Source organism: Hypanus sabinus, chromosome 10 (assembly GCF_030144855.1).
Source record: "Hypanus sabinus isolate sHypSab1 chromosome 10, sHypSab1.hap1, whole genome shotgun sequence".
Lineage (NCBI taxonomy): Eukaryota > Metazoa > Chordata > Chondrichthyes > Myliobatiformes > Dasyatidae > Hypanus > Hypanus sabinus.
This window is the reverse complement of record NC_082715.1, coordinates 114,988,067-115,015,496: the sequence shown is the minus strand read 5'-3', so window position 1 is coordinate 115,015,496 and position 27,430 is coordinate 114,988,067. Positions and strand designations below refer to the sequence as shown.

The following is a 27,430-nucleotide window of genomic DNA, read 5'->3' as shown; positions in this document are numbered from 1 at the left end:
TATTCATTGTTTTACTATTAATAAAAGTATAATAGTAGGATTGAAATAAAGTAAGGATTTTTGAAAACCTGTTCAAAAGTTATACTAATCTTAAAAAGACAATTAGAAAAATAACATCAGTCCTAAGTAGTTTTGTTATTGTACCTCATGTATAAGAAATGTTGTGGCGACCCTTTTCCTGGCGTATCCGAACCGACTCACAATGAGATAGCCTACGGGGGTTTGCGAGCACAGAGCTTTGGAGCCTCTGCGCCATGGGGGGCTGGTTGACAGAGGCTTAAAAGTGAGGCTGAAGTTTTGGAATAAAGTTTTTTCCTTCGACTGCAGTTACCGACCCCGTGTCGTAATTTTAGCGCTGCGTGTAGCACACAGCTACAATGTGAATGTGAAATTATAAGCTTTGGTGCATATTCATTAAGGACCAAGAATGATAAGTAAACACACTTTACTCTCAGTGGAGACTTCCGTCGCTGCACAAACAATGACAAACATTTATATCCAGCTTGAATCTGGTTGTTTTGAGCACTAGTTTCAGTGAGTCTACTCCTATATTAGAATCGACCAAGTTCATCACTGAAAACAAAATGACTCACATGAATATGTCAAGGAAAATATTGCTAATATTGTCATTGCAAGTTTTCTCAGACAGTTAAAAGGTTCAGGAATGGAATTTGAGTTTCAGAATCTCATCATCTAGATTTTTATGCTTTGATCCAGTCATAAACTGATCTTTTTCAGTATTTTCTAGTTCAGTTCTTAAATTGACAAATTTTACAATCCAAATTGAGCTGCTTTGCAATCAATTCAAAATTCTCCAAATCAATCCTCTGCAACATTTCAAAATTAGCTTGTCTTATGTTACACTGTCGGCGTATTTTATCAATTTTTTTCAACTGCTTCAAATAACATGAACTTAGTGAATTTTAAAGAAAATTGTTCTGTAGTTGAATCAATAATACTCCAAAATTGCATTGGAAGGCTCTGATTAACTGACTTTTCAGGAATTTCATGAGGCATATGTTTCTTTAAGGTTTGGAAAATATTTAAAAGTGCTATTTTTTGGCATTATCCTTAACTACTTATAATTTGATTTCAAAGACTTTTATATTGTCAAACATAAACATCAACTGTTTTGCCAGACCCTTGTAATTTTGTGTTCAAGTTATTTAAATACTATGAGAAATCTGCAAAAAATCATTACTCTACAAATCTACACGTCAGGTAAATCTTGACAAGGAGTTTTCACTCAAGAACAGAAAAATTTCTTCCAAACACTCATCAAATCATTTAAGGACAGAACCTTTACTAAGCCATTGAAAATTGCTTTACATAAGTAGCCCTCCCTGTATGCACCAAATTCACCTTGCTCAGTAAATTCCAAAAGTGTCCTTTCACAGCACATCCTGAAATAAAATTAATTACCTTGGTTATAATCTTCATCACTTCAAGTTCCTTAAGGCCAGCTTTTCCATACAAAGCCTCTTCATGTACTATCCACTGAAAGCCTAGCAGTGATATCCAGCATACTTTACAGATTGGTAAAGAGGTAGGTTTTGGCAATCATCCTGGGTGCACCATCAATTGTCATGGAAACTATTTTTGGAAGGTTAACCTGTCAACCAGACAATTCTTTTACCACTGCCTTACATCAACCCTTGTGGTGTGTTCAGGTAACATTACAAAATTGATCAGTTCTTTGCTTACTTCATCACACCGACAAAATTGAGCAATTATGGCTAGCCTGATGATGTAACATCAGTGCTCTCATCAAGACAAACAGAAATCTATATGAACTAATATCTTCTCTTAGTTATGTTGTTTGTTCCCATGATCAACATTCCATCTTTACCATGTTTCTGCTCAATGGCAAATCCTTAATACGGTGAAAATTTTTCTTCTTCTTTTTGGAAAATCATCAAAAAAGGAGCACACTCTAGCCATGATTCTTCAACATATTCTACATCCCTGTGTATTGATTGTCCATGTTGGATCAATAGTATTTGAAAGTTCAAAATTAGCAGCAACTAAATTAGAGTGGTCTGAAAAAATATTTGCCTGCATTTCTTTTGCTGATTTCTCAAGAAATGTGTTCTTTTGGTTCTTGTTAACTTTTATTGCAAAGATGTTTATGAACAGTTTCATAATGAAGCTTTCGGAGGAGTCCTAAACACCAGTGTTTTGGAACAGAGGCATAATGCTTTATCACTCTTTTTAAATCATGCCATATCTTTCACTCCGCCACTTTTGAAAATCTGCTGCTCCTCCCATTATCTGAACTTTTTTGTTTCTTTGCCGGTATACTTGACATTCTGAACAAGTTGAAGAGGGTAAACATAATTTTAAAATATCTCTCCAATAAACTTAAATAATGTGTGTATAGAATATCGATGGAGGTACTAAACTGCATACAGTATTTACAGTTATTATCACTGAACATCTAATGTTCACTCTCAAATTGCAGAAGAAAAATATCAGCAGAGTGAAACCAATGTCAACTGGCCCAACCATTTACTATACAAATACTGATGTACATACCAGATGTGAGGGTTTCAAAATGTATTATCCACATCGCATGCTGTCACAAACATCTAGCTGGCCCTAAACCACCGTGTGATGTTCCCTGTGAAAACATCTCACTGCTCTCTGGTTGCAAAAAAACCTTTGTGCTTCATTTGGGCAGTAAAGATAATCATTATACATCTTTCTATTATGGGTGGGGTTTAAAGAATTGAGAATGAGCACTGCAAGTGGCGTGCCAGAAAACTTTTGCATGTACCATCTTGGGCATGCATGCCACGTTTCCTAACTGAAACATCTCCCCAGATTACAATGGCAGCTATGCTTCTAAAACAATGCACCACTGTAATGCAGCGTGGAATGACACATTCATTTTACACCTATTCTGATGTTGTTCAGGACTCCTAATCAATCCAGGACAATCACCTACTCAGGCTCTAGGCTTTCAACTATACCATTCTATTGGGTTGACTGGTGTATTGGCATTCAGAAGCTGGCATATAGGTTGAGTTGGAGAGGTAGGAAATATGCCAGTTACAGTATCTATTCTCTAGATTAATTTCAAAACAGTAAAATTGTGATTGCAGAAAAAAGCTATCCATTTGATCAAGTAAAGAAACAATAAGGATTATGACTCCGGCATATGCCACGTCTGATAAGACATTCATTACCTCATCACCTTTTCCCACTTCATCACCACAGCCTTTGTTTTAAGTGTCCAAGAATCAATGTGTCGATGAGTAACCCAACAATTGAGCATACACACAAACCTCCTAGAATAGAGAGAGAATTCCAAAATACATTAATTCTCAAAGAAAATGTTATTTCTGCAGTCTTAGACAGTTAACTTCCTATGTCCAACAGTTGTAATTTCCCTGGTTTAATAAACAAGCTTATCAACCTCTGCTCCAGCAAACCCTTGGGATTTTGATTCATCAACATAGACAGGCCAAACATGCCCTATAAAGACTGCCTGGGCTGATGAATGAACAATGGGTAATTGTGCAAGTAATTCTATCTTCTGCAGAAGATTCCCTTGGACCATAGGACTCTGCAGAAACCACACACAGAAAATACAGCAGAATTAATTCCAAGTTTTATCACATTTTCCTGTCAACAGTAACTAAAGTCAGTTACTATAAGTTATTTGCCCAGTTAATGCAGGCTTTTCATATGAAAACACCCTATCCTCATGTGCCTGCTCAGTTACTTTCATCACTAACTGTCGTAATACATTCCACAGCCTCAGCGTCTTCTTCTTTATTGCCTGAACAATGCAGAAACAGAGGTAAAGAATTTAGCGAAAGGTCTATAAATTTGCTAATGACAACTGCTGTTGTTCAAATTGCGCACAGCAAAACGGCAGCATACAGGAGTGAGAGATGGGCTGGTTGAGCGGTGTGCCGTCAAAAACCTCACAGCCAATGTCACCAAGGAACCAAACGTGGACTTCAGGAAAGGCAAGTCAGGAAAACACACACCAGACCGCATTGAGGTGTCAGCAGAGAAAAGGGTGAGCAGCTTTAAGTTAATGGGCATCAACATCTTGTAGAATCTATTCAGTGGCCAAAATATTGAGGCAATCAGAAAGCATGCCAGTGGCACTACTTCACTAGGGGCTTTAAGAGGTTTGGTTTATAAATTTCTACAGATGTACAGGGGCGAGCACATGACCTGGTTGTCTCGCAGCCTAGTCTGGAGGCTCCAATGCATAGGACCGTAAGAGGCTGTATAATGTTATAGACTCAATCAGCTCCATCATGGGTATCGAGGACATCATCAAAAGGTAGTGCCTCAAAGCAGCAGCAGGCATCACTAACAACCTTCATCCAGGATATGCCCTCTTCTCATTACCACCATCAGAGAGGTGATACAGGAGACTGAAGATTACACACCTAATGATTCAAAAACAACTTCTTCCCCTCTACCATCAGATTTCTGAACAGTCCATGAACAGCAATACTTTATCTATTTTTATGCACATTGTTTTTGTAATTTATGTTAATTTTGTCTTTGCACTGTACTACTACCACAAAACAAATATCACATCATAACTAAGTGATAATATATTTGACACTGATATTTCAGGGAGCCCATCTATTAAAATAAAGCATATATTGTGGCGACCCATTTCCTGGCACATCCGAACCGGCTCACAATTAGATAGCCTACGGGGGTTTGCAAGCACAGAGCTTTGGAGCCTCTGCGCCACGGGGGGGGGGGGGGGCAGGTTGAGGGAGGCTTAAAAGTGAGGCTGAGGATTTCGAATAAAGTTTTTTTCCTTCGACTGCAGTTACCGACTCCGTGTCGTAATTTTAGCGCTGCGTGTAGCACACCGCTACAATTGGTGACCCCGACGGTCCAAACGATTTTTGGACCAGAAATGACCGACGACGCCTCTGTTCATGCGGTTTCGTTGAAACTGCTGGGTTTCTGGACACAGCGACTGAACCTATGGTTCCAGCAAGCCGAAGCCCAATTCCACGTTCGCCAGATCACCTCAGAAGACACCCGCTACTACTACGTGGTGAGCTCCCTCGACCAGGACACAGCGGCCCAGGTCGCGGAGTTCGTACAGTCGCCCCCGGCAGACGGCAAGTACATGGAATTCAAAGCCCTGCTCCTCAGGACTTTCGGACTCTCACGGCGCGAGCGGGCTGCCCGTTTACTGCACCTGGATGGCTTGGGCGACAGACCTCCATCGGCTTTAATGAATGAGATGTTGTCTCTAGCCGACGGACACACACCCTGCCTCATGTTTGAGCAGGCATTGCTGGAGCAGCTGCCCGAGGACATACGCCTGCTGCTGACCAACGCAGATTTCAGTGACCCCCGGAAGGTGGCAGCCCGGGCGGACTTGCTGTGGAACGCCAAAAAGGTGAGTGGGGCGTCCATTGCACAGATCTCCCAGCCACGCTCCCGGCAGCAAACCAGTCCAGGCCCGGCCGCAGAGCTCGCCAACCCCCGGCCCAAGGAACACTGGTGCTTCTACCACCAGCGGTGGGGCGCAGAAGCCCGCCGTTGTCGCCCACCCTGCAAGTTCCCGGGAAACGCCAGGGCCAGCCGCCGCTGATGGCTGCGGCAGCTGGCCATCGGGATAGCCTCCTGTATGTGTGGGATAGAAGGTCGGGATGCCGGTTTTTGGTCGATACTGGTGCCGAGATCAGCGTTTTACCTCCGACGAGTTACGACACCCGCAGCAGGGCACCGGGTCCCCCCCGAGGGCCGTGAACAGCAGCACAGTAAGGACCTATGGCACCCGTCAGGTGCAGCTACAGTTCGGCTCCAGCCAGTTCACGTGGGACTTCACACTGGCCGCCGTAGCCCAACCGCTGGGTGCGGATTTTTTGCAGGCTCACAGCCTACTGGTCGACCTGCCCAGGAAGAGACTGGTACACGCCGAGACCTTTCAGACGTTCTCCCTGGGTGCAGCCCAGTTGCCAGCCCCTCACCTCGGCTCCATCACGCTGTCCGACAACGACTTCACCAGGGTCCTGGCGGATTTCCCATCGGTTCTGGCACCACAGTTCAAAGCGGCTATGCCCCGACACGGCATACAGCATAGAATCCCGACCCAGGGACCACCCCTCCACGCCCGCGCTCGGTGGCTTCCCCCGGACAAGCTCCGACTGGCGAAGGAGGAGTTCCAGAGGATGGAGGAATTGGGGATCATCCGGCGGTCCGACAGCCCATGGGCCTCCCCCCTGCACATGGTGCCCAAAGCGACGGGAGGCTGGAGACCGTGCGGTGACTACCGCAGGCTAAACGAGGCTACCACACCGGACCGCTACCCTGTGCCGCACATTCAGGACTTTGCAGCAAACCTGCACGGCGCACGGATCTTCTCCAAGGTAGACCTCGTCCGAGGGTACTATCAAATCCCGATGCATCCTGACGACGTCCCCAAAACGGCTCTCATCACCCCGTTTGGCCTTTTCGAGTTCCTCCGCATGCCGTTCGGCCTGAAGAATGCCGCACAGACGTTCCAGCGGTTAATGGACGCGGTGGGACGGGTCCTGGACTTCGCGTTCATCTATTTGGACAACATCCTCATAGCCAGCAGCAGTCGTCAGGAGCATCTGTCCCACCTCTGTCAACTCTGCGCCCGACTGAGTGAGTACGGTCTTACAATCAACCCCGCCAAATGCCAGTTCGGACTCGATACCACTGACTTCCTGGGCCACAGGATTACTAAAGACGGGGCAACCCCTCTGCCCGCTAAGGTAGATGCGGTCCGCCACTTCCCCCGACCCACAACGATCAAAGGCCTTCAGGAATTCGTAGGTATGGTCAATTTCTACCACCGCTTCCTCCCTTCAGCTGCCCGGATCATGCGCCCCCTGTTCGCCCTGATGTCGGGTCAAAGCAAGGACATTACCTGGGACGAGGAGTCCGCCGCCGCTTTCGTTCAAACGAAGGAAGCTTTGGCGGACGCCGCAATGCTAGTACATCCCAGAATGGACGCCCCTACCGCCCTCACAGTGGACGCATCTAACACGGCAGTCGGTGGGGTGCTGGAGCAACTCATCGCAGGTCGCTGGCAACCCCTGGCGTTTTTCAGCAAACACCTGCGGCCACCCGAGCTCAAGTACAGTGCTTTCGACCGGGAACTGTTGGCGTTCTACCTGGCAATCCGGCATTTCAGGTACTTCCTAGAAGGTCGGCCATTCACCGCGTTCACAGACCACAAACCGCTTACCTTTGCGTTTACGAAAGCGTCCGACCCCTGGTCGTCCCGCCAGCAGCGCCACCTGTCCTACATCTCTGAATACACGACGGATGTCCGGCACGTCTCGGGTAAGGACAATGTTGTGGCGGATGCGCTCTCTCGCCCTACCATTCATGCCCTTTCCCAAGGGGTAGACTTTGAGGCACTGGCAGAGGCGCAGCAGGCGGATGAGGAGATTCCGAGTTACAGAACCGCAGTCTCCGGTTTGCAGCTCCAGGACCTCCCCGTAGGCCCGGGTGAGAGGACCCTACTCTGTGACGTCGCCACCGGCCAGCCCCGTCCCGTCGTCCCGACAGCCTGGCGGCGCCGTGTTTTCGACTCCATTCATAACTTGGCACATCCCTCCATCTGGACAACTGTCCGGATGGTTTCCAGCAGGTTCGTTTGGCACGGACTCCGCAAACAGGTCAGTGAATGGGCCAAAACGTGCATGCACTGCCAGACGGCCAAGGTGCAGCGGCACACCAAAGCCCCACCGCAGCAGTTCCATCCCGCCCACCGGCGTTTCGACCACATTCATGTGAATATCGTGGGCCCCCTGCCAGTGTCGCGCAGAGCGCGGCACCTCTTGACTATCGTGGACTGGTTCACAAGATGGCCAGAGGCGGTCCCGCTCACCGACACCACCTCTGAATCTTGCGCCCGAGCCCTGATCACCACCTGGATATCTCGCTTTGGTGTACCGGCCCACATTACCTCCAACAGAGGCGCCCAGTTCACCTCCAGCCTGTGGTCAGCTATGGCCAGCCTTTTGGGGACTCAGCTGCACCACACAACTGCCTACCACCCACAGTCGAACGGGCTAGTGGAGCGTTTCCACCGTCACCTGAAGTCGGCCCTCATGGCCCGCCTGCGAGGAGCCAACTGGGCGGACGAGCTTCCCTGGGTCCTACTCGACATCCGCACAGCGCCCAAGGACGACCTGCACGCCTCGTCGGCCGAGTTGGTATACGGCGCGCCCCTGGTCATCCCCGGGGAGTTCCTACCAGCCCCACGGGGGCAAGAGGAAGATCCCGCAGCAGTCCTGGGCAGACTACTCGAGAAGCTCGGTAACCTGGCCCCCATACCCACTTCACAGCACGGGCGGAACCCGACCTGCGTACCCAAAGACCTGCAGAACTGTAAGTTTGTGTTTGTATGCAGGGGCGGGCATCGGCCACCGCTGCAGCGGCCATACGAGGGGCTGTTTATGGTGCTCCGGAACAACGGGTCCACGTTTGTGCTGTTGCGCTGGACGTTGGGGGGAAAGAGGAGGTTTTCACGGTGGACCGCCTCAAACCGGCCAAGTTTCCGGCACCTCGGTGCAGAGGCCGACCTCCCAAGCAGGTTCTGGCCCAGACTGTGGACATTGGGGGGGGGGGGTGTATCGCCGGTTCTGGGGGGGGGGGTTATGTGGCGACCCATTTCCTGGCACATCCGAACCGGCTCACAATTAGATAGCCTACGGGGGTTTGCGAGCACAGAGCTTTGGAGCCTCTGCGCCACGGGGGGCAGGTTGAGGGAGGCTTAAAAGTGAGGCTGAGGATTTCGAATAAAGTTTTTTTCCTTTGACTGCAGTTACTGACTCCGTGTCGTAATTTTAGCACTGCGTGTAGCACACCGCTACAATATCATGGGTGGGTGGCGTGGGGTGGAAAAGAACACAGAAAATGGCCACGATGGGATGGAGACTAAGACACTGTGCAAGTAACTGCGATGCGGTCTAAGAGAAGACTCTGAAGATGCTCATCACTGCTAACCTGTCTGAAAATGGTGCCAATTGTCCCGTATTGGATCGCAAAGCACTCCAGCGTGTGGTGAAAACTTCCCAGCGGATTATCAGCACCCAATTACCCATCACTAAGAACATCTACCATAAACGCTGCCTGGGCAGGTCGAAAAGCATTATCAAGCATGCATCTCACCCTAACAATGGACGTTTTACTCTCTTCCCATCCAGTGGGCGCTACAGGAGCTTCTGCTCCCGCACCAGCAGGCACAGGAAGAGCTTCTTCCCTGAGACTGTGACCCTGCTGAACCTCACATCACAGCACTAAGCAGTATTGTACCCATATTGTGCTGTCTCAGTACTTTTACATTTGTGTGCTGTAGCACTTACTTTTTATTCTCAGTTATTTTATAAATAACACTATTCTTTGCATTTCTGGTTAGATGCTAACTGCATTTCATTTGGCTTTGTATCTGTACTCGGCACAATGACAATAAAGTTGAATCAAATCTAATTAGAATGTGACTGATGAGAGCAGGGAAGAAGGAAAAAATGCAGAAGTACTGCAGATTTTGAAAACCTGAAATAAAAGAGATTTGCGTAAATACTCAGGTCAGTCAGCATCTGTGGAGAGAGGAAAACTAAGTCAACATTCTGGACAATGACCTTTTGCAAGAACTGGCGGAGATTGTGAGACCCAAGGGCTACAACGTGCCTGGTGAGAAGTTGGTGTTTCTTGAGTTTTCATTGGATTAGGTTTAGACCAGCGCAGGAGAACAAAGATGGAAACCCAAGTGGGATGGAGAATTACAGTGATAGACTGCTGGAAGCTCAGGGTCACCTGTGCAGACTGAGGAAAGGCACTGTGCATACTGGTTGCCTAATCTGTATTTGCTTTATCAATAGATAACACATTGTAAACACTAAGCACAATATACTCAATTGGAAGAGATGCAAACAGGTCACTGCTTCATCTGGAAGGAGACTGGGCTACCTGGATGATAAGAAGGGAAGAGAAGGGGCCACTGCCAGAAAGGTCATCAACTTGTAACATTCCTCTCTCCAGCACACCAGGTCCACTTTAATTTAAGATATTACACCATTTTGTCTCCGAACCATGCCTCATTCACTCCACTAATTTAACCAGATGGATCAACAGCAATTAACAAGCCTTGACCAGCCTATTCTACTGGCAGCAAAATAAGTTGCTTAATTTGGTCTCATTTGGGCACCATAGGTTTCTCTGCTCCTGAACCTTTTCACAAAAGAATTACTTTATTGCTTTGCCTTTCCATACAAAAATGCATGTCACACTTTTCTGCACTGCCATACAGAAAATGCCATTCATCTGCTATACATTGCCCAATTCACCAGGCTGCAATCACTATCCTCTTGACAGTACAAAAGATTTCCAGCATTTGTCTCAAATGCAAATTTTACAACTGTAGTTTGGACACTTGGGCCTTTGCAACAAAAGTAATAACCCCTACACCAATCCCTTGGGAACTCCACTATCTTCCCTTCTCCTGTCCCAAACAGTTCATCATTAATGCTCCTTAAATAATAAACATTATATCCATGCTTTTGATGCACTTTATGGTAAGTGCTTTGGCTATGTTGAAAACCTGTTATGTGGCACCTTATCAAAAGCCGTATGTAAACCTGTACACCACACCTCATTACCTCAATCTCTACTTGTTACTTCATCACTATTCTATCACATTGGATAAAGATTACTATCCCAAAACAGATTAATGCTAGCTTGCCTTCATTAATCCATTTTCTTCCCAAAGAACACTGATCCTGTCCCAATCAACGACTCTGTTTGCTCAATGATGAATGCTATCTGACCAGCAAAGAGTTTCTCAACCAGAGTTCCATGAGATGTTGCTCGGGGTTCCATGAGAGATCATGATTTAAAAAAAGACTCATCGTTTTTTGAACTCCACGCAACGCTTGATGCTTGCACGTGCAATGGTGGGCAGTGACCGAGTAGCCCCATTCGTAATCTCATTGGAGGTGTCTCAGTCCATTATGGCAGTGTGCAGCAGGATCATGTTTACTTGGCTGAGTCCATTCTCAGTTTTTGATATGAGATTGGGGGGGGGGGGGGGGAACATTGATAATTGGTGAGCACTATACGCATGGCGGAGAGAATGGTAAGCTGACGAGCAATGTTAAGTGTGTTTTCCAAGCAATGAATGCACTCACTCAACTCGGGCTGTGATGTCAGGCTCTCCCTCTCAAATCACCTCCTCTAAACTTCCCCTAAGACTGACTTATGGGAGCAAATAAACTCAGTGCAGTAGAAAATTGGAGGAAAAGTTTCATTCTAAAGAAGGGAATTTTACACACTGCGACTGAGCTGGCCTGCCACTGTAAATGTTGCAAAAGGTGGATTGTGTAGGTTAGTAGAGAACTGTATTGTGAAGTTTTCATATTTTTTGTGGTTTTCTCATTTAGTTATTTACTATGCCATTCTTTGAGTGCTTTGAAGATGAAGAATGGCTGCAGAAATGAGCCAATTTAGCAGACACTTTTCATCATATTAACCAGTTGAACACGTCTCTGCAAGACTCTGGAGAAAAGGTTTTGACTTCAAATGACAAGATTCTTGGATTTAAAAGGAAACAGAATCTTTGGAAAAATCATATTACAAAAGGAAATCTTGAAATGTTTCCACTGATGCTTGGGCTTGAGAGTGAGGAAGGAGCAGAAAGTCTTGAGTCTTATCGAAAACCACTTGAAAGAACTGCAGGAAAAAATTGAACGGTATTTTTTCCTCCCTTTCAACACAAGTGTATGACTGGGTGAGGGACCCTTTCTCTGAATCTTCTGCTCAACCTGAGAACTTGACTTTGAGAGAACAGGAAGAACTCTGTGAGCTGCACTTTCATCGTGCTGAGATTTACAGATCTGCCCCTGGACAAGTTTTGGATTTCTGTGAAAGAGTATCCTGCTATTCATAGGAAACCAATTAACACTTTGCTGCAGCTTTCAACTTCCTATATATATGAGCAAGCTTTTTCTTGCTTAACAAGCATCAAAAGGAAGGATAGAAATTGTCTCATTCAGTTGAAGGTGCAGTGGCCTCTGCATACCAGGCAGAGATGCAACCATTTAGAAAGCTCTCCACGGCACATCTGTAGAAATTTGAAAGACATGTAGCGGTGTGCTACATGCAGCGCTAAAATAACAACACGGAGTCAGTAAACTGCAATTAAAGATAATTTTATTCGAACTTCACAGCCTTGCTTTAAAGCCTCCCTCATCCCGCCCTCCCCGGGCGCGGATGCTTCAAGGGACACGTCCTCACAAACCCCTGCAGGCTTTTTCCCTTTGTTGCTGACCTGGCCTTTGTGCCTGCGCACTGGCTATTTGTGAGCCGGTTCGAGTGCGCCAGGAAGTGGGTCGCCACAGACATACCAATTCTCCTCAAACATCAAATGAAATATAGCCTCTGTCTTTGTAACTGCATCAATATGTTGGGCCCAGGAGAGGCCTTGAAAGAAGGAATATGTTGAGCATGGCTACTCTCATGAGATGATCTAAAACTAGGAGTCAAGGAGCTGTTCATCTAAAGCAAATCAGACAAGCTCCCAGTCTTTACAGTCTCATCCTGAAGTGATGGATGGACAGTAAATATTTCTCAGGTACAGAAAAAATTGATAAACAAGAGTTTGAAAGGAGAGATGGTTACAATCTGACAAGTTATGGCAGAACAGGCTTCAGGAGCTCAGTGGCCTCTTCCTAGTCTGTGTGCATGTAAATAATCCCCAAGTTATTGATATGGGAGACTAAGCAACAGTAATAATACTGAATGTGGTCCAGGCCTTACTGCATACAAGCATGGATGCTTCAACCACAGATTGTGTAATCAGCAGACATCCCACCTCTTACCTTTTAATGGAAGGTCATTGATGAAACAGCTGTAGCTGTTGGGCCCAGGAAACTGTCCTAAGTAACTTTTGCAGTCCAAGAGCTTCAACAATGATATGACCCCAACTTCGGATTAAGGGTGTCATGACATGGAAAATATGATGGGATTTTTCCTCGTGGGTGAAACTAGAAATTACCATGAAAAGGCAACAAATACCTATTAAAGACAAAATTTTCTCTGAGGATCATTGAGTATTCAGCACTCTCTTCTGGTGGGCAGTGAAAACCTTTTTTTTTAGAAGACAACACTACATAGCTACCTGACAAGGAGGTGCAAGGTTACAAGAATAAGGAATCAAGATTAGAATCAGACATTTTTTAACTAAATGCTGGAGCAATGGAGGAGCAGGAGGAGCTTAGGAGGATTAATGGCACCTAACAGCAACTCCTTTATTTGCATCTTTGGAAACAGCTCTGTTTCCATCTTTAATATCTCTATTTTTTCTTTTGGGGCTCTTTTGAAGACCATGACCTGGAGTTACACACTGACTACGGGTCTTGGCGGGAATGGGACCCGCTCTCAGGGTTTTGTCATTGTTTGGCACACCAAAAGCTTGGCCTAAGAGTCCAGCTCGGATTTGGAAGTCTGGGATCTCAGGGCTCTGGAGACGGGCTGATCAAGGATCAGTGTCTTGACAGGAAACCTGTGTGTCGTCAAGGGAGTCAGAATATCTGCAGTTGTGTGGCCAGTTTCTTCGGGTACAGAGCTCGAAAAAAGTGACGTGGCCGATCTTTAACATTGTAAACTAGCGAGTTGTTTGTTATATCTCCCCACTTGCTGGGAAAATGGAGACATCACTTTCTCCCTTATTAGGGAGAGAGAGAACCACTGGTATGTCGAATACTGGGTGAAACACGAGGTCTTTGGGGTAACTACAAGTCTGTGTCTTTGCTATTGCTTTGCTCACGCTTGAGTGCTCGGTGGTGGTGCTAATGCTTGTTTTTGCCGGTGGGGGGTGAGGAGGGATTGTCACCCACTGCCGCTTACGTGCCGGAGATCTAACATTTAATAGTCGTTCATTCTTTGGGGCACTCCTGCTTTCGAGGATGTTTGCAAAGAAAAAGTATTTCAGGATGTATACTGTATACATTTCTCTGACATTAAATTATACCTTTGAACCTTTGAGCAGACTTGAGCATCTGAGTGGCCTGCTCCTGCTCCCAATTCATGTGCTTGTACGAGGTGCTTTCTTCTGAAAGCCAACTTCAATTTTACTGTGACCTCTGGATGCCACTCCAGTAAATGCAGGCATGCTATCAAAGAAGTCACTCAGTTCTGGAATCCATCTCTTTGGTCCAAATATGTAGCAAGGCTGGGATGATGTCTGGATCTGAACAGTCCTAGTGAAATTCAAGCCGGGTAATGGTTCAGAAATGCCACTTGCTAGTACTAGTAATGACACCTTTTGGAACTTTGCTGATAACACAGTAGGCTGATGGATGGTAATTAATTGGATTGGATTCCATTAGCTTTCTTTGAACGATATCCAATTTTTCACATTACCAGATGTCAGTGCTGTAATTGTACTAGAACTACTTGACCACAGTGCAGAACCCAAGTCTATTCTTAAACACCATCACGGCAAAATCTCAACCATTTGCAAGCAGTCTGTTCCATCCTTTTCAGAATCAGAGCTATTTGACTATTAAAATCAATTTGCCACAATATTATGAATTTATTTAATACCTTTTCAATTTAACTCTCCATGCAGACTTTACATAATGTTGCCCATCCAAGCATGATCTGACATCTTGGATATATGGCTCTGTATAACATCAACTGTGATTAGCAAATTTGGTGAGTAGATATGGACCAAGCAGAGATTCCTGCAGGATGCCAGCTATCACACCCTGTTCATCACCTCTATTCTGTCTCTTGACACTCAACCCATTTCCTAACTAGGTCAGTAATTCCATTTCAATTCTTGAAGCTTCAACAATAGATCATATAAGGAACATTATCAAAAGAATGCTTGATGAGTGTGTGTGAGACAGTGATTTTGGTACCAGGAAGATAAGTTACAATGTTAACATTATGCTTGCAGTTTGGGAAAAAGATATAGGAATTTAGACTAGGGATTAAAAAAAAAGAACAATTGCACTTTACTGAAAATAAATATTCAATATAAATTTAAATCAAAGTTATAGACAATAACTTCTGCATATAAATATTTAAATATCCCTGCCAATTTCCTCCCAGCATGCCCACATTAATAACTGAAATTATAATGCAACTGTTCAACCCTGTAATTATACCTCTCCTCAAAAGGGATATTAGAGACAAATTTAGGTCACCAATTTTCTTTATAAGTGGGGCCACAATTTTAAAAAGGGGGAAATATTTAAAGTCTCCGGATACATTTGCAGCTCTGGTCCAATTCTGCCCCAGTTTTCAGATTCTCTACAGTTAAGTGTTTAATTGTGGACCAATTAAATTATCAAATACATCACAGCAGGTAAACATGCTGAGAGTTTGGTATCATGGTGAGAATTAAGGAAGGAGGGAGTGTTTGGGGTGGTAGGAATGAAAATATTTGGAATGGTAGAATCACTGGGTAAATTTATATCTCCATTTGCTGTGGATTATTTCAACATTACACCAAAAGGAACCAAAGTTATAGAGGATATATAGTTATAGAAAATTTTTTATATTTGTATACAAAGAGGATAAGATCATTTCAGTTCACTGAGTCTATGTTAACTCACAGACCATTTCCCCATTACTTTTCTCGGTAACCTGGTCTTCCCCACATTCCCATCCCCACTCCTGACATTATCATTCACTATGACATTAGAAGCAATTGACACTGGTCAGTTAACTGACCAACCCACACACCTTTCAGATGTGGGATGCGCAAAGAAAGCAGAATACACTGGGGAAATTCACAGTCACATGGAGGATGTGCAAACTCTACAAGTGGCATGGAACAATAATGAAGCAAATCTTCAAAGCAGCTATGAACTGTCCCATGGTGCTGATGTCCTATGGTAGTATTACAGAATCATACAAATTAATCACACTCGAAACAGTATTTAATTATTGCATCACACTGGCTGAAACAGAAACACCTAATGGCACTTCCTAGTTCTTGGTCCACTGCCATAGTGCCTCTCCCTTGTTAGGAGATGGAAGAGATTGAGTATGTTATCAAAGACCTTCAAATTTCTGTAGAGAGATGGTGGAAAGCATGCTGACCAGTTGCATCACAGTCTGGAATGAAGGCTCAAGTGCACAGGATCTCAAGAGGGCCACAGATTCAAACAGCTCCATCGCAGGCACAACCCTCCCCACCGAGGACATGCTCAGGAGGCAGTGCCTCCAAGTGGCATTCATCACTAAGAACCTTCATCATTCGGAACATGCTCTATTATTGTTACTGCCACTGGGGAGGAGGCAAAGCAGACAGAAGACCCACATTCAATGATACAGAAACAACCTCTTCCCCTCTGCCAGATTTTTAAATTGTGCACGGACACCATCTTGTTTTGTTCTGGAATTTATAGTAATGTTATCTTTGCACTGTGCTGCTGCCACAAAACACATCTCATGTCGTCTAGGTCAATGAAAATAAGACTGATTGAGTCACACTGCATAGAGAAAGGACATTGAGCCCATCACAGCCAAGCTGATCTTTCTGTCCATCTACACTAATTCTATCTGCCTGATTAATACTTCGATGCCTTTTCTCTATTGTAGGACTAAATGCCTCAAATGTAATGATTGTATCTAATCCCACCACTGCCACTGGTAGTGCACAACCACTGTGTAGAAAACTTACCCCTCAGATTCCCTCGCAAACAATGGGAGTATTAAGTGTATTGTTTCTGCCTCTACTGCCTTTATAGCAGAACATTTTTGGGCCAATTCCTTTTAAATCTTGCATCAATCAGTGGTAAGAAAAGTAGGTTCTTCCTTTGCATCGAGCTTGGCTCAGCTATCAACTTACTGAATGGCAAAAAGGTTTATAAAATTATTGTGAGGGGTGTACTGTTGCTTTATAGGAGCAGTGCAGTACAAGACACAAAAACTGCTTGAAGTTTGAAATTAAACAGTATAAAAGATAAATGACAGGGCAGTGCTCCTGGACTGTTCAGAAAGTTGGTGGTGGAGGCACAGAAACTGTCCTTAAAACACTGAGTCTTCAGGCTCCTGTACCTCCTCTGCAATGTTAGTAACACAAAGAGGGCAAATCCCAGTAGTGGGTATATGGAACGTACTGCCAGAGTAAGTGGTAGAGCTGGGTACAACTACAAAACTGAAAAGACATTTATACAGGTACATGGATAGGAAAGCCTTAAAGAGCTCTGAGCCAAACAGAGGCAAATGGGCTGAGCTCAGGTAAAACAAACAATCTGCTGGAAAAACTCAGCAGGTCAAGCAACATCTGTGGGAGGCAAAGAACTCCTTTCTTCTCACAGTTGCTGCTTAACTCACAGTTCTTCCTGCAGATTGTTTGCTGCTGCAGATTTACAGCATCTGCTGGCTCTCAGCTCAAACTGACAACTTAATCTGCACGAATGAATTGACTGGAGATGCAACAATCCAAATGGTGTACTTGCAATCTTTATCTGTACACTCATTAATAAGTTTACCTGACAGCCCTTCTGTTCCAAGGTGAACAATCAAACTCACTGCAACCTTTCCTCAGTCAATCTTCTTCAGTCCTTGACATATTCTCACTCATTACTCTGGTATTTCCACCTTCTATTTGCATAGCTTATTTGTAAATAACAGTAAAACTAGATAAATTGGGATCCTCCCCATCACTGAAGAGATGTTCAGGGGAAATGCTCAAACCATTTGCAGCTTTACAAACAAGAGACTACTTCTACTGGTGGAGAATAAGTAACTCGAGAACACAGATTAAAGATAACTAGGAAAGGCAAAGTGCCACAAATTTAGGAAAGATTTTCCCAAAACAGCATGCATGCAAAATTCAAGAGAACTAATTAAAAATGAGGGGAGGGAATCCTGCAGAATTACAGAAAGTAAGACTAACTGGACTCGCTTTGAAAGAGCAAATATAGCATAGAGGAACTGAAATGACATTTTTGGCACTGCAATTAATGCCCTCATAATTAAATATAATTAAACTACAGCTCAAGCATAGTGAACCCGGGGTCACATGACCATGCCGACAAAGAATGGTACTCCACCAGGGTAGAACAGGAAGAGTTCCCGTGATACGTTGTCGGAAGTGTCTCCCTGTGGACTAGACGCCAAGTACAACACACCTTTCCTCCACAGAATGAGCACTAATGTCAATGCACTTACTCGAAACTTGGTTATAACTGGACTTTTGTTTGCAGATGTTGGCTGTGCATAAATTGCCTACCTTTGCTGCCTCCGTTAGTTAGTGACAGGCTGACATACTTTTACTGGATTCATGAGAGGTGACAGCCACTACAGAAACAAGACTTTGTAGGAAAGTGTTCGCTTTTGATGGGAGATGGGTGTATTGTTTGAAGCAGTACCTTTAAAGAACCTGAGAGCCAGACTGTAGAGCTCGTTCAGAGCGAAGCCCCATCGCTGCTCCATCTCCTCCACCCGAGCCTGGGTCTCCCGGTCAGCGGCCTGTCCATCCCCGGAGCCTGGGCCCAATCCTGACTCGGTTCCCGGGCCAGCTTTGCCAACCGAGGCCTGCTGCTGCTGCGGTCTGCTCTTCAGCCCTTCATCTTCCTCTGGGTCCGGGCTCAGTGTCAAGCCGTCGATGGAGACTTCCAGCCGCCCGCCTCCCGAGCCATTGCCGCTCTCGGCCGCCGCCATCATCTTCAGCATCGCCGCCCCTCCTCCTCCCTGCGGCCACGTAACCAAAGCGTTGACATCACGTCCGGCACGGCTATCGGAAGCGAAATCAGACGGGCCCCGCCTCAGCCGTTGCTAGGAGACGGGTAGATGCGGCCCGGCTGGACTGATTCGTCCGGGCACCTTCCATCGATCAAGCGTTTGTCAAATTCCCCGCTAGCCAAACCTGCTCCAAACACCCACTTTGACCACTGGCGCTACCTGTGTGGAGATCTGTCTCTATTACTACATGGGCGTTCCAATTTCCTCCCAAAGCCCTGCGGCTTGAAGGATTGTGAAACACTGTAAATTGCCCTCAGTATAGGTGGAGATTTGGAGAGAATGTGAGGAAAATAAAATGGGATAGCGAAGGCTATCGGGTGGTTAATGGTTGACACGGACTTAATGACTGGGTACACAGGAAGGATGCAGTTGCGTAGTATCTGTCTGGATGGCGTGCAAAGCAAATTTTTTCACTGTACTTTAGTACACGTGACAAAAAAAAATTGAACAAATGTAATTTAACTAATTTACCTGCATCTAGTGATCATACTAGAGTCAGAGAAACACACAGAAACAAGCCCTTACCTACCTGAGCTAATCCCATTGGCCTGTGTTTGGTCCACATACCTTTAAACATTTCCTATCCACATATCTCATGATTTTATAATGGAATTATTGAATCAATAGGTAATTTAATGTTAGATAAATGTATACAATATACATTCTGAAATTCTTTTTCTTCGCAAACATCCATGAAAAAAAGGTGCACCCCCAAAGGATGAATAAAAGTTAAACGTTAGAACCCCAAAGCCCCCCCAGCTTCCCCCTCCCAAGGACAAGCAGCAGCAAAGGAACGATCCCCCCCCCACCAGCAAAAAAGCATCAGCTCCCCCGACTGAGCCCTCACGCGTGCAGCAAAGACACAGACTTGCTGAATTCCAAAGACTACTCATTCACCCAGTAATTTGACATACCACAGGCTCTCTCCTTAATAGGGGAAAAAGAGGTGTCCCGTTTGACAGTGAGAGGGGAGACGTAACAAAACAACTCGCCGATTTATGGCATAAAAGTCTGTTGCATTGCTTTTTCCAAGCTCTGTGCCCAAAGAAATCGAGTGATGTTCAAAAGCTGTAAGGTGATGTTACAGATAAATCTCTGAATAGATCACAGTTGGAGAGCACGAATAGAACAAGGATAAGGACAAGCTGTAGCCTTCCATTCAGTGTACTTAATGGAGTATAATGTCCCAAGATGTCCTCCAAAAGAAACAAAATTACGGAACATAAACAGATGGAGGAGTGGAGGCCAATGTAGGCTTTAAGAGGTCAGGAGAAGAATGAGGCGAGGAGTTTAGTGAGGGAATTTCAGAGCTTGGGATCTTGGCAGCAGGAGGCATGGCACTGGTGGTTGAGGGATTAATTGCAAAGGGAATTAAAGAGACCAGGGAAAGAGTACATTGCCTTTACCACTTTAATGACTTAGGAGCATCCAACAGCTTTACCACTGAAGAAAATGAAGTGCATTGTTAGAGGAAATGGCAACCAATTTTCACACAGCAAAATCCAACAATGAGAATGTGACACACACAAAATGCTGGAGGAATTCAGCAGGCCAGGCAGCACCTACGGAAAAGAGAAAACAATCGATGTTTCAGGCCAAGACCCTTCATCATTGAGAATGTGACAGTTAATTTCTCTTACAACAATCTGCTGGAGAAACTCAGCAGGTCAAGCATTATCTGCAGGAGGAAAGGAATTGCTGATGTTTTGGGTTAAGACCCTGCAGCAGGATTGAGAGAGCCTGATATAAAGATCTCCCCGGTGGGGAGAGAAGTGATACGTGGGCCAAAGGTTGCTTCTGGTCCCTGTCTCACGCCTCCCTTCACCTCTTAAAACTACCACCTCCCTCTCATTTAGGATTTCAACCTGAAATATCAGCAATATACTTCCCCTCACACCTGCTGCTTGACCAGTTGATTTCCTCCAGCAGATTGTTTGTTGCTTCAGTTTCGAGCACCTGCAGTCGCTTGTATCTCCAATTTGTTCTTTTGAGCGTACACTGAGGTGAAGATATTGAAATCAGGAATCTAGGAGAATAGGGGTAGTTATCTTCACTATAGTGCTGAGGGATCCTTTGTGTGCTCCACGAGCCATTGCGAGATTTAATGATTGTGTCACACTTTTTTTCTTTACTAAGTTTCAGCCAGGAGAACTGGACAATGTTATGCCTTATACTTGTTTGGAATATAATGTGGGTAAAATGTACTGTGTGGAGAGCTAACTGACTGAATGCATCACAGTCAGGACTGCAAAGGGCGTAAAGGGTTATAGACTTAGCCAGATTCATCATGGGCAGAAACCTCCCCACCACCAAGGGCATCTTCAAGAGGTGGTGCCTCAAGAATGCAGCACCCTCACCATCTGAAACATGCCCTCTTCTCTATACTACCATCAGCAAGGATGTCCAGGAGCCACACTTAACATCTGAATGGTTCATAAACACCACCTCACTGTTCTCTTTTCACTACAGAATGTATTTTTTATTGTAACTAAAAGTAATTTGTCATGCCTGTACTATGCTGCTACAAACACATTTCATGATATACATATCATTGATAATAAATTTGATTCCGATTCTGTCTTAAGATGTTAATGTATGAATAGGAAGTTTGTGGATGACATAAAAATTGGTGTTGGAGATGGTGAAGGTTGTTTAACGCTCCAGGAGGATGAAGATCAGGTGGAAAGTTGGCACAGTAGTGTAAGGTGGAATTAAATCCCAATGAGTGCAAAAGCAATGGATTTTGGAATGTGAAGTCGGGGTCCAATTCACACTTCCCTGAAAGTGCCTTCAGAAGTTTGGCCTTAGAATATCAAAGCAAGTTCACCAAGATATTGTCTAGATTGGAGGACTTCAGCCATTGGAAGAGATTGGTAAGAAACTGCTCGTTTTCCATGGAGTAAAGCAGGCTGAGAGGTGATCTGATAGAAGTATATAAGATCATGGGAGGCATTAAGAGGGTAAAGAGTCAGTCTTTTTCCCAAGGTAATGGTATCAAACACAAGAAGGTATAATCTTAAGGTGGATAGGAAGGAATTTTAAAGGGGATCTGAGGGGCAAGTTTTTTTCACATCGAGTGGTTGATATCTGGAACTTGCTGCAGAGGAGTCAGATACATTTACTACGTTTAGGAGGTATTTATACAGGCATTTAAATGGGTAAAGAATAGGAAGACAGTCCCAATGCAGGAAACTAGATTAGTGTAGATGAGCAAAAATGTTAGCATGGCTGTGGTGGGCCAAAGATGCCATGAACCTTAACCTTAATTGTGTGTGTGTGTGGACTTCCCCTTGTTTGACCTTAATATTTACAGTGCTTTCCATGAACCTTTCGGGATATCATACAGTGTTTGTCCCCACAGATCTATAGATCAAGCCCAGTCATTGTAAAATGTGAAAAACATAACAACCAAATTGGATTCAGCAAGATCACACAAAGGCCAAATAACTTGTTCAGTGACAATGGACCAATGGTTGCTGGTGTAAACTCTTCACCTCACCTCAGTCAAAATGTAGCACATCAGCTACTATAGCACAATTAATATTGGGGAATCTGTTGTCCTCCCTCTATTAATAATAAAGGATGGCACCAGATGGCATCTTCCCCCAGCTGATCAGCAAAACAATTAAACTCTTCTTACTGTAATGTCTCTATTTTTCTTTTCAGGGCGGCTGGGGTCCTACTGGGATCTTTAATCTACAAGGACACTCGAAAACTATGGTTCAGCATGGCAGCATGTTCCCATTCTTGGAGCTCGCAGATTAGTATGTCCAGGTGCGACCTTAACCTTGTGCAGTCCCTGTGAACACAAATTCTTGCCGGTGTCATATAATGAAGCATAGCAGGAGCTGGAACATTGAAGACAGCAAGAGTGACTGTTGAAGGGCTCTCCTCCTCCCTCCCCCCTTCTCAAGACAGGGAATTTGAAATAAAAAGCTATGCTTCAGGGTGACTGTAATATCGAAATAGTGACTGTTTGTCCCCCTTCTCTCAATCGAAGGAGCAATATCTGCCTCTCCCTTGTTAGTGAGAGAACATGTGGGATGTTGAAATGTTGGAGTGAACTGTTAGTCTTTGATGGACTGTAGACCATGATTTCTCTGTGGGGGGTTACTGCTGCTGGCATGGTGGGTGGTGGGAATGCTGATGCTTCATGCTGGAATAAATGGGGGGAGGGTTGATGCTGCTCATGCATGGGAGGAGGCAGGGAACTTTGAGGTTCCTGTTTTCTCTGTCATTCATTCTTTGGGGGTTTTCTGTTTCGAAGACGTCTGTGGAGAATAAGAATTTCAGTTTGTATATTGTTTACATTCTCTGATATTAAATGGAACTGTTGAACTATTACAAACCATATCCTTCCTTAAGATGGGAAGCCAGAATTTCATGTGTAGTCTTACTTGAGCCCTATACGATCAGAATCAGGTTTATTATCATTGACACACATCGTGAAAAAGACAGGAGATGAAGAAAGGCTAATATCCAGACTAATTGTAGCTTTATCCAATATACAATATATTGTTAAGCCCAAATACAGTTTGAGTGCAGGAAGATACAAGACACACCAATTGCATTTAGTGGCAGTGGAATTTTTTTTCATTTGCTCCTCAATATCTCCCAAATGGATTTTTATAAAGGACTTGCTCAGTTGTAGCTGCTGCTCCATTCTCCCCACCTGTGTATAAACACAAAGTATACAGAGTTCCCAGTTACCTTCCTGTGTCGTGTCTGGTGTCCATTGCTTCGACAGCCATGGGCCTTGGAATAGAGTGGTCTTTTGTTTGTCATTAACCTGAATCTTCTCACTTGGGCAAATCTGACGTCACATCACCTGATGGCCTCCACAGAGTGCGTGTTGGACCATAGCTGCGTCCTGCTCCCTGGACAATCTTTGTGCTCCCTCACTCACAGCCTCCTCAATCCCTTTATCTCTTCTTTCTCACATTTAGTATTTTCCTCTCCATTTTGCCTTCTTTCTTCTCTCACTTTGTTCCCCTCCTTTGACTCTTCATTCTCATCTTACTTTTAGCTTATTATTGTAATTACAGTGATACTGCATGGGAAAGGGCTGTTTGGCCCAGTTCATCCATGCTGACCAAAATGCTCATCTAAGCTCATCCCAATTGCTTACATTTGACCCATATATACCCCCCTAAACCCTCAAGTTTCTTTTAAATGTTAATTGTACTTACCAGAAAAAAAGAGAAAAATCTGCTTCGTTGTTAGAAATCCAAGCAACACAGACTAACTGTTGGAGGAACTCAGTAGGCCAGGCAGCATCTATGGAACAGAGCATCAGGACAAATGATGAAGGGTCTCAGCCCAAAACATCAACTGTACTTTTTTCCATCAATGCTGCCTGGCCTGCTGAGTTCCTCCGGCATTTTGTGTGTGTTGCTTCTACTTACCTCAACCACTTCCTCTGGCAGCTCATTCCATATATGCACCACCCTCTGTGTAAAAAAATTTGTCCCTCAGATTCCTATTCTTCTTCCTCTTACCTTAAACCTGTGCCTGCTAGTTCTTGATTCCCCAATCCTAAGAAAAAGATTCTCTATCTATGACCCTCACGATTTTATACAGTCTCCTAAGTGCCAAGGAATAAAGATCTCATTTGTTGGATCTCTCCCTAAACTCAGTCCCTTGAGTCCCGGCAACATCCTCATAAAATCTTTCCTTCGTTCCTGCCAATTTAATAATATTAATGAATCCATGGCTCTACCAGCCACTATAATATCCACTAATCCACGATTCTTCATTAAAGGATGTTTTATTCTATTACATACACTCACTCAGAATAAATGTGTTCCCTCCTCATACATACTATACACACATGTGTAAGCAAGGCTGCATTGTCTTTGAGAGATACCCACTAAAACAGGCCCTTTGGCTCACAATGTCCACGTCAACTATTAAGCACCTATTTACACTGATTCCCCCAACACTTGCCACAACCCATTTTATTATCTCCATCAACTCTCCAGATTCTACCCCTTTTCTATACTCCAAGTGCTATTTGTAGTGGACAATTGACTCGTACAGTTTTAGAATGTAGGAGCACCCAGGGAATTCCATGTGTCTGCATGGAGAACGTGCAAACTCCACAGGGACAGCACTGGTGGTCAGGATCGAACCCACGTCTCTAGAGGCAGAAGGCAGCAGCTCCACTAACTGCTAAATCCCAATGCTTTCCTGAAAGTCTCCTTCCACAGGCTTCCCACTGCATTGCAATAAATTTACAGGACTAATGAGAAACTGTTCATCTCACACTTCCTTCAGTCCACACCCTAACTTTCTATCAGGGTTGCAGTTCACAGACATTTACTTCTGCAGTCACTGGGAAGTCAGACTCCATCAATGACATTCACAGAAGTGTACAAAGAAAGTACCTTGTACTTCATCTCTGAAAAACAAAGTTATTTTACCAAACATCCCATGCTGTGTAACAATAAAAGGTTCATTGCAAAATGCTGGAAAATATAAACCACTTCTCACTTCTCAGGAGCCACATCTCAAAGGCAACACTGATGAAGATGATGCTGAAGTTCAAAAATGTCCCAGCACAGCCATTTGAAGAAAAGGATTTTGAAAAGCAGGACCTCAAAGATGGTACAAAATTATGGGATAATGGTACAAGATCCCCTCAATTCACTGGCCAGTGCAAAAAAGCCAATGTCAACAATCTCTCACAAGTATCAGGATGCTCATTCCACAGATCATTTCACAAAACCTGAAACATTCTGACAAGAGATTTCCAGCTGGACAGTGGAAATGCTCAAAACCTTCCCATGAAGCTCAACAACCCCAACTCCTAGGAATCTGTGATTCATGACAACTCAACATGGAGAAAGGGCATTCAGGATCACACTGACTAGGAGCACAGAAGCCCAGTGTAATGAGTGCAAACCATTTACCCTCAGACAAGCACATCCCGCCCCAAATGTGGTGGAACCTAACTGTCCCATTCATTGGCTATGTCAGAGACCACCAAACTGCAGAAGAAGTCATTCTCCATCCTACCCATCAGAGAAAACTTAAATACAGATTCTTCATGGGTTACAAATGCTCAAATTAAGGACTTCCATACATATGAATATCTGGAAGATGAATGGGATGGTTTTGTCAACTACTATGGGGCTGCATGCATCTTCTTCCAGGGTACTTTGTGTGCTTTCCTCTACCCCCCCCCCTCCCTACTGAGTCATGACAATCAGGGACTTGGTCAAAATGAGCAGAGCCAAAATCATCAAGCAGCCTCACTTGCTCATTCACTAAGTAAGTGATACTATTTGATGGCACTCTCCTAATCTGCTGTTGTTGCTCATTTCCAGCTTACAAACAATTCAGGTTACAAACAGTTCTCAGGAATGTAACCCAGGGACTGTGTGCAAACAAAGGTTGTGCTTTTCACTTAGTTATTCCCCATAACATAAACAGCATTATTCTCTCTTAGCGCTGGCTTTCCAATTTCAAACAATAAAACCAAAATAAATTCCCAAAATCAAATACTTTCCAAGTAGGAGTTGATTTCACTGATACTCCGTGCCAGCAACAAGACCTTAGTGGAACCCGCAGAACTAACGCCTTCATTCAGTTTGTGCCAGCAACACCTTTTGTGGTTTCCAAAATGTTCATCATTGCCTGGACTATCCCATTTATTTTTTGGCATCTGGGCATCATCACATACATGTTGGGGGGGGGGGGGGAGCCAGGGGCAGGAGTCTGGGTGGAAATGGGGCATAAAACACAGATGTGTACAAATAAAAGAAATGAAGACTTTGTTGAAAACACAAGTCTGAACTCGTCCACCATTGTTTTTACTAATTCCAAGGTAGCTGTAGTGAAGCTTGTGTTTTCTTTTCAAAATAGTCAATGTTGCCAAATACTATTAAAAACTGAAAAATCCATGTCCTCTATATACGAGGTACATAGATTAATATTTTACCCTATAGAGCCTAGAACCTGGGATTGGGTATCATTAAGCAAACCGTAATTGCAAAACCTTTTGTCCTCCATTGTGTCTTCAAATTCGAATGAACTTGGAACATCAGCTTTCCAATGTGTATTGATATCTATACAATTTAAAGAAGGACTTTACATTCTTACTTTAATTCTCCACCATTATTGATTTATGCTCAAAACTCTGAACATTCAGAATCAGAACCACATGCATGTGATGTGAAATTTGTTAACTTAGCAGCAGCAGTTCAACGCAATACATAATATAGAAGAAAAATAAAATAATAAATCTTATTCCATATGTTTTATACAGTATACGTATACTGAATAGATTAAAAATTGTACAACAAATAGAAATACTATATATTTTAAAAAAGTGAAGTAGTGTCTTAAGGGTTCAATGTCCATTTAGGAATTGGATGGCAGAGGGGAAGAAGCTGTTCCTGAATCACTGAGTGTGTGCCTTCAGGCTTCTGTACATCCTACCTGATGGTAACAGTGAGAAAATGGCATGTCCTGGGTGCTGGAAGTCTGATATAATGGATGCTGCCTTTCTGAAACACCATTCCCTAAAGATGTCCTGGGTACTTTGTAGGCTAGGACCCAAGATGGAGCTGATTAAATCTATAAGCCTCTGCAGCTTCCTTTGGTCCTGTGCAGTAGCCCACCCCACTTCCCCCGCCAATCCAGACAGTGATTGTAGCCTGTCAGAAAGATCTCCATAGTGCATCTA

The 27,430-nt window shown here is 44.2% G+C and overlaps 1 protein-coding gene across 1 annotated transcript in view; it reads right to left on the bottom strand.

Moving 5' to 3' along the window:
• The window catches only part of acbd3 (acyl-Coenzyme A binding domain containing 3), a 75,289-nt gene extending 56,576 nt beyond the window's left edge, over positions 1-18,713 (bottom strand). Inside the window, exon 1 of the mRNA XM_059982720.1 lies at positions 18,369-18,713. Within this exon, the coding sequence (XP_059838703.1) occupies positions 18,369-18,672 (304 nt within the window). The 5' untranslated portion in view covers positions 18,673-18,713. The remainder of the gene's footprint in view (positions 1-18,368) is intronic.
• Positions 18,714-27,430: the final 8,717 nt, after the last annotated feature.